The sequence below is a fragment of the Saimiri boliviensis genome, chromosome 7 (genome assembly GCF_048565385.1).
Source record: "Saimiri boliviensis isolate mSaiBol1 chromosome 7, mSaiBol1.pri, whole genome shotgun sequence".
NCBI lineage: Eukaryota > Metazoa > Chordata > Mammalia > Primates > Cebidae > Saimiri > Saimiri boliviensis.
The window spans coordinates 92,392,377-92,404,384 of record NC_133455.1 but is presented as its reverse complement, the minus strand read 5'-3'; the positions used below and the strand labels follow the sequence as shown (position 1 = coordinate 92,404,384).

Here is a 12,008-nt window from a genome sequence, read left to right as displayed (position 1 = left end):
AAGTACTTGATTGGTTATATGAATTGAAGGATTGCTCTGTCCACCTGTCCTGAGACGGGAAGGTGTATGGTAGGCTCCACCTGTGTTTATGAGGTTTATTATAGTGCTGTTGCTGTGATGTGGCAGCACCACAGCCTTGTAGCACAATGACTGTTAACCAAGAAACTTATTTTCTGGCTTAAACGTTTTAATGAAGTCTTCTTCATAATAAATGGGCAAAGTATTAAATCAGGGTTAGCTTTGCATCTAATGAACTGCCTTTATTCCTTATTAAATCAGGATCTTTTGTTTTCCCTTTATAGGTACAATGTCATTATGCTTTGGCTGCTTTCAAGATTTTTCTCTTGGTTTAGTTTTTAGAGGTTTAATTGTGATATGTTTTGGCATGGATTTCTTTGGGTTTATCCTGTTTGGACTTTGGTCAGGTTTTTGAATCTTACTTAAGTTTATGTCTCGCCAAATTTGACAAGTTTTCAGCCACTATATTTGAGTACTTTTTTACCTCTGTTCTTTTTTTCCTCTCCCTCCAGGACTGCAATGGCATGAATGTAGATGTATGTCTGATTAAGCTCCACAGGTTTCTCATGCTCTGTTCATTTGTTTTCTGTGTTGTTCATACTGGGTAATTTCTTTTATTTCACTGTTTTCTCTCTCCCCTCCGTGTTGCTCAGCCCATCCATGGTGGTTTTTATTTTCTTTATTGTATTTTTTTCAGTTGTAAATTTTCCATTTATTTTTTCCTTATTGTTTTATTTTTCCTTAGGCTTCCTAATTCTTTCTTTCTTTCTTTTTTTATTCTGAGACAGAGTTTTGTTCTGTCACCTGGGCTGGAGATACAGTGGCACGATCTCGGCTCGCTGCAACCTCTGCCTCTGGTGTTCAAGCGATTCTCCTGTCTCAACCTCCTGAGTAGCTGGGATTAATGGGCATGCACCACCATGCCAGCTAATTTTTGTGTTTTTTAAATAGTGATGGGGTTTCACCATGTTGGCCAGGCTGGTCTCAAACTCCTGACCTCAGGTGATCTGCCCACCTTGGCCTCCCAAAGTGCTGGGATTACAGGCATGAGCCACCTTGCCTGGCTGAGGCTTACTACTTTTTTGCTAAGGGTATGGTTTCATTTATTTCAGACATATTCATAGTTGCTCACTGAAGCATTTTCGTCATGCTGCTTTAAAATCTTGGTGAGATAATTCTATTATCTTTGTCATCTTAGTGTTGGCCTTTTTATTTAGTTTGAGATCTTCCTGATTATTGAATTGATGTGATTTTTTAATTGAAACCTGGACATTTTCAGATTATGTTGTGAGACTTTGAGTCTTATTTAAACCTTCTATTTTAACTGGCTTTTTTGACACCTCTCAGAGCAGGGAAAGAGGGAGGGGCACTACCACCCTGTTACCACCAGGTGTTAGAATTGGAGTTTCTCTCTCAACCTCCATTGACATACCTGAGGTTGGGGGAAGAGGGAGGCTCCTTGTTACTACTGGGTATCAGGAGAGTTCGGGCTCCCACATGATGAGGGTGGCCTTGTACTTAGTGGGCCGTAAGGAAAGGCCTGACTTCACTAGGCTTCCTCTGACACCATCCTGGTGTAGGTGTTGGGGTATTTCATAAGTCTTGTGAGGGTGGAAGTGGAAATGTAGACTCTTCACCTCAGCCTCTGCTGGGGTTAGGAAAGGTGCCCACAGTTTTTTCTGTGGGTTTGGCTGAAACAGAAAGGTTATAGTCTAGAAGCATTTTCTGTCTGGCTAGGATACCGTTTCCTAGTTCTTTGCTAGAGAGATCAGGCTTTAACTAGGGTTTTGGATTTTTATGTTGTTGTTGTTGTTGTTGTAGTTTTGGTTGTCTGTATCCATTGGCATTTCTGGGTGGCTGCTGCTTCACTTCCAAAGCTGGGGATTATGAGGCAAAGGAAAATCTGGAAAAACTAAGGAACCTACCACCATGGCTTGCCTTGGGTCTTGAGCTCCCTAGGTGGTCATTACCTTTTGGAGTCTTAGGTTTATTTTATATATAATATCCAGGGATTTTAGTTGTATAAGCAGGAAGAATAGGAAAAAGTATGTCTATTCCATCTTTTCACTTTCTTTTAAAAACACTTTTGTGTGAATATCTTCAAATACCAGTAGTGCATATAGAAAATGAATTATTTTTTACTTTGTCTTTTTTACCAGCTAATTCACAGTGTCTTATGCTGAGGTTTGGATGCAATTATATGTAGTGAAATTGAAAATTTTATTTTTTCTTTTAATCTTTATTGCAGATTCTGATGCTCACAGTACCACCTCAAGTGCCTCCCCAGCTCAGTCTCCTTGTTACAGTAACCAGTCAGATGACGGCTCAGACACAGAGATGGCTTCTGGTTCTAATAGAACACCAGTTTTTTCCTTTTTAGATCTCACATACTGGAAAAGGTAAAAGAAACAGAAAATACCTCTCTAAAGCAAACCATTTTAATTACAGGCAGTGTTTTTCTACTTCCTTAGCAATTAAATAGCATTTGGCAAACAGCTGGTAACACACATGATTGCAGTGGATTAAGCAGGAATTGAGCAGAGAAGTAGGATTTTGTATGTTCTTCCTATTAAAATTATTAAAATAAAAATCAAATCAAGGTACCTACATTTTCTATTCCTAGATAAATGGAGTAGAAAGACAATATGCAGTGGAGAGAATCAGTAAAACTAAGTGTTGATCCTTCCAAAAAAAAAAAAATGACCCGAAAAGTATTAGAGATAAAGTTGATCAGGAAAAGGAGATGGTACACATACACAATTTTAAGAAACAGAAAAGAAACTTGGATATAGATAAAGCAGAAATTTAAAAAATAATAGGATATCATAGACAACTTTATGCCAATAAATTTAAACATACAGGTGAAGGCGACATAGTACTAGAAAAAAACACATCTTGCAAAGCTATCTCAAGAAAAAGTGAAAAACTGAGATAATCTCATAATAAATTGATTGAGGCCAGGTGTGATTATACCTGTAATCCTAGCATTTTGGGAGGCCAAGGTGAGGGGATTGCTTGAGCCTAGGAGATTAGGGTTGCAGTAAGCTATTGTTGTACCACTGCACTCCAGCTTAGGTGACAAAGCAAGACTATCTTAAAAAAAAAAAAAAGAAAAAGGAAAGTTGATTCAGTGGGCAAAACTCTTCCCTTGAAGAAATACCAGGCCACAATAGGCAAGTTGTACTGAACGTCTAGGAACAGATGATTGGGGCCCATGCACTTGCTTCCAGAGTACAGGTAAAATAGGGCATAGGCCCCAGGCATTTTTAAGGCTGATACAAGTTTGATATCAAAACAGTGTATCATCAGCCACTAGTTTTATTCTAGGGATTTAAGATTGGTTTGAACATGAGAAGATCAACTAACATAATTTACCACATTGACAGTTTCTTTCTTTCTTTCTTTCTTTTTTTTTTGGAGATGGCGTTTTGCTTTTGTTGCCCAAGCTGGAGTGCCGTGGTGCTATCTCAGCTCACTGCAACCTTCACCTCCCTGGTTCAAGTGATTCTCCTGCCTCAGCCTCCTGAGTAGCTGGGATTACAGGCGTGTGCCACCATGCTCAGCTAAACTTTTGTATTTTTAGTAGAGACAGGATTTCATTATGTTAGCCAGGCTGGTCTCGAACTCCTGACCTCAGATGATCCACCTGCCTTGGCCTCCCAAAGTGCTGGGATTACAGGTGTGAGCCACCATGCCTGGCCCACACTGATAGTTTCTAAAGGAGGGTGTTGTCATCTTAGTGGCACAGAGAAGGAGTTTGACAAATTTGAACATTCCTTTAATGTTTAAAACAAAACTTTCTTTTGAGACTAAGTCTCACTCTGTTGCCCAGGCTGGAGTGCAGTGGCACGATCTTGGCTCACTGCAACGTTTGCCTCCCGCGTTCAAACAATTTTCCTGTCTCAGCCTCCTGAGTAGCTGGGATTACAGGTGCATGCCACCACACCTGGCTAATTTTTTAAAACAAAACTTTTAGCAAAGTAGGAATAGAAGGAAACTTTCCTACTCAGACAACAGGTATCTTACAAAAATTATAGCCTACATATTACATAACTGTGATAAAATGAAAATATTTTCTCTGTCATCAGAAACAAATCAAGAGTGTTGAGTGTCACCATTTCTATTCAGCATTATATAGAAGGTTCTAGCCAATACAATATTGGTGGTAGTAGTGGTATTGGTAGTACCAGTAGTAGTAAACACTTAGAACCATGCCTAGTGTATAGTGTAAGTACTTTATAGATGGTTTAAATTTATGCTTTTTGTTTTGTTTTGTTTTTGTTTGTGGCAACGGGGTCTTGCTCTGTCTCCCAGATAGGAGTAAAGTAGAATGATCTTGGCTCACTGCAACCGCTGCCTCCCAGATTCAAGTGATTCTTTTGCCTCAGCCTCCCAAGTAGCTGGGATTACAGTCCCCCCGCCCTACCCCCAACCCCCACCGCCACCACACCCAAGTGATTTTTGTATTTTTAGTAGAGACTGGGTTTCATTATGCTGGCCAGGCTGGTCTCGAACTCCTGACCTTGTGATCCACCCACCTTGGCCTCCCAAAGTGCTAGGATTATAGGGATGAGCCACCATGCCTGGTCAAATATATCCATTTATTTAATCTGTTTTTAAAATTTTTTTAAAATTTTAAGGCAGAGTTTCACTCTGTAGCCCGGACTGGAGTGCGGTGGTATTATCTTGGCTCACTGCAACATCTGCCTCCTGGAGTCAAGCGATATCTCCCACTTCAGCCTCCCTCCCAAATAGCTGGATCTACAGGCATGCTCCACCATGCCTGGCTAATTTTTATGTTTTAGTAAAGGTGGTGTTTCACCATGTTGGCCAGCCTGATCTTGAACTTCTGGCCTCAAGTGATCTGCAAACCTTGACCTCCCAAAGTGCTGGGATTACAGGTTTGAGACACTGCACCTGGCCTTATTTAATCTTTATAACAATTCTGTGAAGCATTATGTGAAAACAGGTACAAAGAGGAAGTACTTTGTTTATGGTTATATAGTAAGTGAGCAGGATTTAAATCTAGGTATTAGAATGATACATTTTACCATAGTGTTAGGAAAATAAAAGAACATAGTAGTAAAATATCAAAAGGCCTTTTTTGGAGGAGTTATTTGAAAATTATACAATGTTGTAACATTTATGTATTTTTATATATTTATTTTTTTGAGGCAGAGTCTCGCTCTGTTCCCCAGGCTAGAGTGTAGTGGTGTGACCTTGACTTAATGCAACCTCTGCCTCCCGGATTCAAGCTATTCTTCCATCTCAGCCTCCAGAGTAGCTGGGATTACAGGTGTGCGCCATCCATCACACCTGGCTGATTTTTGTATTTTTAGCTTCACCATGTTGGCTAGGCTGATCTTGAACTTCTGACCTCAGGTGATCCACCTGCCTTGGCCTCCCAAAGTGCTGGGCGTGAGCCACCGTGCTCAGCCATTGAATAACATTTAAAGACACCTAAATAAATTGAGAGGTATAGCATATCCACAGATGTTATTAAATTGACTTATGAAGATGATCACTTCGTAGATTCAGGGTAATTGCAATCAAAACCCCAACATATTTGTGAAACTTGACATGCTAATTTACAATTTATATAGAAAAGCAGAGGGCCCAAAATAGGTGTCTTCAGAAGGAAAAGAAAGATGTGGATAAACTTGCCCTAACAGAAATCAAGACATGTTATAAAGCCATGGTAATTGATATAATGTGTTTTTGGACTAGGAATAGAAAAACCAATGGAATAGTATAGAGAGCCTGGAAACAAATGCGCATGCGTATACACACACACACACACACACACACACAGACTTGTTACATGATACATGATGGGGGGTGATTTGTGGGTGAAAATGGTCTGTTCAATAAATGTTGCTAGGATATTATAAACAACATGGTTATTCATGTGGAAAAATTGATTTTGCTTGGTTCCCTATCTCACACCATAGACAAACACCAACTACAGTTACATTAAAGTAGAAAATAGAATATGACTTTTGAGTGAGAAACGATTTTTTATGACAAAGTATTAAGCATTTAAAAAAACCCTCCAGGTTTGATTACATATTAATTATGAACTTAAATTCATGAAATAACACCGTAAAGAAAGTGAAATGATATCCAGCACATACATCTGACAGAAGATTAGTATCTGGCATATACAAGCAACTCCTATAATGGAAGAAAAAGATAAACCAACAGAAAAATGGGCACTCTTAGAAAGGAATCATGAAATAACTCATTAAATGATAATGTGTTCAAACTTTCTGAAAATCAAGGACATATAAATTAAAATTTAAATGAGATACCATTTTACACTCACTAGATTGGTAAAAAAACAAAAATAAAATCTTTATTACCAAATGTTGGAGAGAGGGTATGGAGTGATAAGAACACTGTCAGTTATAGGTATAAATAGTTACAACCATGTTGATAAATGGCTGTTTTTGAGTAAAGTTGAAGATGTTCCCATTCCTATATGCCAGCATTATAAACTAGTAAAAACCTGAAGGATGTATCTGCTAATGTGTACATTAAAATAAGAGTAGATAAATAAAACTGTGTTACATATTCACATGATAGACTATTACACATAAGTTAAAATGAAATAAAGCTCTATAATAATATGTATGGATCTCAATTAATATTGACCAAAACATTGACATTGCAGAATACATTGTGATTCTGTGTGTGTGTGTGTGTTTATGTGTGTAAAATGGGTAACTGTGCAGTGTGGTTAGAGATGCCAACATATGGTGAAACCAAGAAGTATAAAGAAAAGGGAGTGATAAACGTAAAATTAAGCAGGTAGAGGGTGAGATGAGGTGAAATGGGACTAGGGAGGGGCCTGGAGGGGGGCTTCATAGGAAATGATCTTTTTTGCTTAGAGTATGTGGTCTGTCATTTTTGATATCTTTGCTAACACACAAACATTTTTTTTTTCTTTTTTCTTTTTTCTTTTTTCTTTTTTTTTTTTTTTTTTTTGAGACGGAGTTTTGCTCTTGTTACCCAGGCTGGAGTGCAATGGCGCGATCTCGGCTCACCGCAACCTCCGCCTCCTGGGTTCAAGCAATTCTCCTGCCTCAGCCTCCTGAGTAGCTGGGATTACAGGCATGTGCCACCATGCCCAGCTAATTTTTTTTTGTATTTTTAGTAGAGACGGGGTTTCACCATGTTGACCAGGATGGTCTCGATCTCTCGACCTCGTGATCCACCCGCCTCGGCCTCCCAAAGTGCTGGGATTACAGGCTTGAGCCACCGCGCTCGGCCTTCTTTTTTTTTTTTTTTTTTTTTTTTTTTAAGACGGAGTTTCGCTCTTGTTACCCAGGCTGGAGTGCAATGGCGCGATCTCGGCTCACAGCAACCTTTGCCTCCTGGGTTCAGGCAATTCTCCTGCCTCAGCCTCCTGAGTAGCTGGGATTACAGGCATGCGCCACCATGCCCAGCTAATTTTTTGTATTTTCAGTAGATATGGGGTTTCGCCATGTTGACCAGGATGGTCTTGACCTCTTGGCCTCGTGATCCACCCGCCTCGGCCTCTCAAAGTGCTGGGATTACAGGCTTGAGCCACCACGCCTGGCCTCTTTTTTTTTTTTTTTTTTTAGACAGAGTTTTGCTCTGTCATCCAGGCTTGAGTGTAGTGGTGTGATTTCAGCTCACTGCAACCTCTGCCTCCTTGGTTCAAGTGATTCTCCTGCCTCAGTCTCCCAAGTAGCTGGGACGCTTGTACCACCACACCCGGCTAATTTTTGCATTTTTGGAAGAGGTGGGGTTTCACTATGTTTGCCAGGCTGGTCTCGAACTCCTGACCTCAAGTTATCCACCTGCCTTGGCCTCCCAAAGTGCTGGGATTATAGGCGTGAGCCACCACACCCAGCCCACTTTTATCTACTCAGTATTTAATTAAAAATTACTGCTCAAGCACTTAGGAGTTGATAAAGAAAAAAAAATACTAGCTGCATCAGCTTGTTTATGGTGGCTGTTTTTTTTTTTTTTTTTTTTTTTTTAAGAATTGGTGATTTTGGAAGAAATAGTTAACAGCATGAGGGGTAGCCTTTGAAACTGACTGCTGTCTCTCAAAATGCCATCTTCAATATTTGAGAAGATTCCAATGTGGCCTTTAAGGGACCTGGGTAATTCCTCTTTCCTAGCTAATTGGTGTTACTCTAGGAGTACTTTCATTTAGAATGTGCAAGACTGTAGAAGCATAATTATTTGGTTATATTGGACTGGTTATAATAGTAGATTTCTTTTGTATTCCTGTTTTTCTTCCTCATTGATGTATCTTGTTCTCCATTTTTTCTTTTAGACAGAAGATATGTTGTGGGATCATCTATAAAGGCCGTTTTGGGGAAGTCCTCATTGATACACATCTCTTCAAGCCTTGCTGCAGCAATAAGAAAGCAGCTGTTGAGAAGCCAGAGGAGCAAGGGCCAGAGCCTCTGCCCATCTCCACTCAGGAGTGGTGACTGAGGTTTTTATGTGGAAGGGGAACAGAAAAACCGTCTAAATTTTGAAAAGACCACAAAGCAACAAACTGACCCTCTTTTTTTTTCCCACCCTCGAGACAGACTTTGACAGACTTTTGTTCTTGTTGCCCAGGCTGGAGTGCAGTGGCATGATCTTGGCTCACTGCAACCTCCGCCTCCTGGGTTCAAGTGATTCTCCTGCCTCAGCCTCCCGAGTAGCTGGGTTCACAGGTGCCCGCCACCACACCCGGCTAATTTTTATATTTTTAGTAGAGATGGGGTTTCACCACGTTGGCCAGGCTGGTCTTGAATGACCTTCTTATTTTTAACTTGGATACCTGCTATTCTGCCAAAAGACAACTTCTAGAGTAGTTTTAAATAGGTGGATTTTCCCCAGTCCCACAAACTCTGAAGCCAGTGTCTAGCTTACTAAAAAAAGAGTTGTACATAATATTTAAGATGCTGAGTATTTCATAGGAAAGCTGAATGCTGCTGTAAAGTGCTCTTTAAGTCTTTTTTTTTTTTTTTTTTTTTTTAATCCCCTTCTAATGAATGAAACTAGGGGAATTTCAGGGGACAGAGATGGGATTTGTTGTATGATAAACTGTATGTAGTTTTTAGTTTTTCTGTATTGAGAAGCAGTGGTTGGGGCATTTTTTTTAAGATGGCTGGCTACACTTGTTTTCCCTCATGATAATAAATTTGTCGTAACTCAGTAACATGGACTTTGCCCCTAGAGGTAGTTGTTAATAATTTTGAAATATTAAGGTCTTGCCAAGGTTCTGAAGATTCAAACCTGTACTACTGATTATTAAGCAGGACAGACTGAGCTTACTGTTGGCAAATATCTTGGAGGAGAAAGTAATTTCTAAATATACAGAGAGGTAACTTGACTATATATGTTGCGTCCTGTGCTACCTCCCTTCATATTAATATTTGATAAAGATTTTAATTTATGTAAAACTTCTAAAGCAGAATTAAAGCGCCTCTTGGGGGAAATGGCAAGTCTTTAGGACAGGTGAGACCCTGTATGAATAGTACCAGAGCATTACCACATGGTAGAGAATACACTCTGTTAAAAATGTTAAGCTATCTGAAAAATAAAATGTGCAGGTCTTCAGGATGGCACGAAACAGGTTAATGCTTCTTGGGGCACATTTCTTAGAGGGCTTGCTGAGTGTGTAAATATAATCAACTTTTGTTTGTGTTACATGAATTTGATGACTTCATTGAAAATCTGCACAATTCAGTTTCAGCTCTGGATTACTTCAGTTGACCTTTGTGAAGGTTTTTTTTTTTTTTTTTTTTAAATCTGTGTAGAGTGGGTGTTTGACTTGTTTTAGCCTATTAGATTTTTATTTTCTTTAACTCTGTATTAATAGTAAAATGTACTAAAAGAGAAGAGGTTTGTGTTCATGTTAAGTGGGTTGGTTTTGGTTTGGCTTCTTTTAGTTAGGTTTTCTGAACATTGCGATATCCTGAACTTAGAGCTCTTTAATCCTAAGATCCTCATGAAAAGCTTCTCACTGGAACCCAAACCAGAGTTCTCTTACTGCCTCTTTTCTAAATGTTCAGGAAAAAGCATCACCAGGTTAGTCTTTTCATGATGAGGGAGAAGCATTTGCCTGTCTTGTAATAACAAGACTCAGTGCTTATTTTTAAACTGTGTTTTAAAAATTGGATAGTATAACAATAAGGAGTAAGCCACCTTTTATAAGCACTGTGTAGTTTTATTAGTTCTTAATCTAAACATGTTATATTGTCTTCTTTTGGAAAAATCCTACATGCTACAAGCCACCATATATACATACTATACAGTGAGTTGGGTCGTCTCTCCCACAGCCTTTGAGGTGAATTACAAAAGTCCAGCCATTATCATCCTCCTGAGTTATTTTTGAAATGGTTTTTTTTTCTTTTTTTCTTTTTTTTTTTTTGTACATTTTGGCTGCAGTATTGGTGGTAGGATATACTATAATATGGATCATCTCTACTTCTGTATTTATTTATTTATTACTAGACCTCAACCACAGTCTTCTTTTTCCCCCTTCCACCTCTCTTTGCCTGTAGGATGTACTGTATGTAGTCATGCACTTTGTATTAATATATTAGAAATCTACAGATCTGTTTTGTACTTTTATACTGTTGGATACTTATAATCAAAACTTTTACTAGGGTATTGAATAAATCTAGTCTTATTAGAAAATAAAAGGGAGCTGTTTTGTGGCTTTGTTTGATAGATCTTCGAATAATGTTTCTGGCCTTCACATGTACTCAGTTTAAGTGCTTACTATTAATAACAAGCCGTGAAGGGAATAAATTCCTCTTTACTGAGACATAGACTTTAGAATAAAAGACATTTTAACTGATGTGTACAATTATTAATCTAGTAGATAAGATGGACTTAAAAGGAAGAACAAAATGTTCCCAGTAGTTTTTACTGTCTGTGGTGTGGTTTTTTAATTTAATTTAATTTAATTAATTAATTTATTTTTTATTGTCTGTGAGTTTAGTGGGAAGCATCCTTGAGACTTTAGGGAAACTATACAAGTAGGAAGGATGGTGGCATTAGGGGTTGGACCCCAGTTCTCAAGTTCCCTAGCTCTGTCTCTTGTTAGTAATTTGAGTTAAATAATTTATGGGATTATTTACTTCACAGGATTATGAGGAATTCTAAAAGGTGTAATCCATATCAAACTTTTAGAAACCAATTGTTTTATTAAGGGCCAGACTTTTTATACTACTGTTAGTATTTAAATTCACTTTGGGATGGTATGGATGATTTAGCTGCCACCTACTACAGTTATTATGAATTTAACAAGGTAACTAAGGAAATGGACAGTACCTGTATTACCTATAGCTGTGTTCTAAATTACCACAAAATCAGTGGCATAAAACAAATGAATCTCAGTTTTTGTCTGAGCATGGTTTAGATAGGTCCTTTAGAATGCTTATGGTCTCATCTGCATTCACACCTGATGATTTAGGAAGCACTCATTTCAGCCTCACTCGGCTGGCAGAATCCAGTTTTTGCCAGTGTAGGACTGAGTGCCCAGACCTCTCTGGTTGTCAGATGGAGGTCCCTCTCAGTTTCCTGCCAGCTGGGTGCTCCCTCCATGGCTTGGCTGCTGACTAGACCACTGACATGATTACTGTCACTACCAGCAAGTGTCGAGAGCCAACCTGCCAGCAAGATGGGGTCCTCTCAGGTCCTTCCCATATCCAGGGGGAGAGGCTCACACAAAGGAATGGACACCAAGAGATGGGGGGTGGGGCTAATGGGAAGGCACCTAGAATTTGTCTGCCACAATATTTTTTTTTAAAGAATTTGTCTGCCACAGTATTTTTTTTTAAAAACCGAATCTCTTTAAATTGGTCCTCTTGCTCTACAATGCCAATGCTTCCTTCATGTGTAGCGAGTAAAAAGAAAAATGACTCTCATGATATGAAAAATCCTGGCTGGGTACTATGGCTCATGCCTGTAATCCCAGCACTTTGGGAGGCCGAGGCGGGTGGATCACT

The 12,008-nt window shown here is 39.1% G+C and overlaps 1 protein-coding gene across 6 annotated transcripts in view; it reads left to right on the top strand.

The window, feature by feature from the left end:
• SINHCAF (SIN3-HDAC complex associated factor) overlaps nucleotides 1–9,032 on the top strand; it is a 94,553-nt gene extending 85,521 nt beyond the window's left edge. For all 6 annotated transcript variants that reach the window (XM_074403031.1, XM_074403030.1, XM_074403029.1 and 3 more), the window contains 2 exons: nucleotides 2,267–2,417; nucleotides 8,330–9,032. In XM_074403031.1, coding sequence (XP_074259132.1) covers nucleotides 2,267–2,417; nucleotides 8,330–8,489 — 311 coding nt within the window. In that variant the 3' untranslated portion in view covers nucleotides 8,490–9,032. The remainder of the gene's footprint in view (nucleotides 1–2,266; nucleotides 2,418–8,329) is intronic.
• Nucleotides 9,033–12,008: the final 2,976 nt, after the last annotated feature.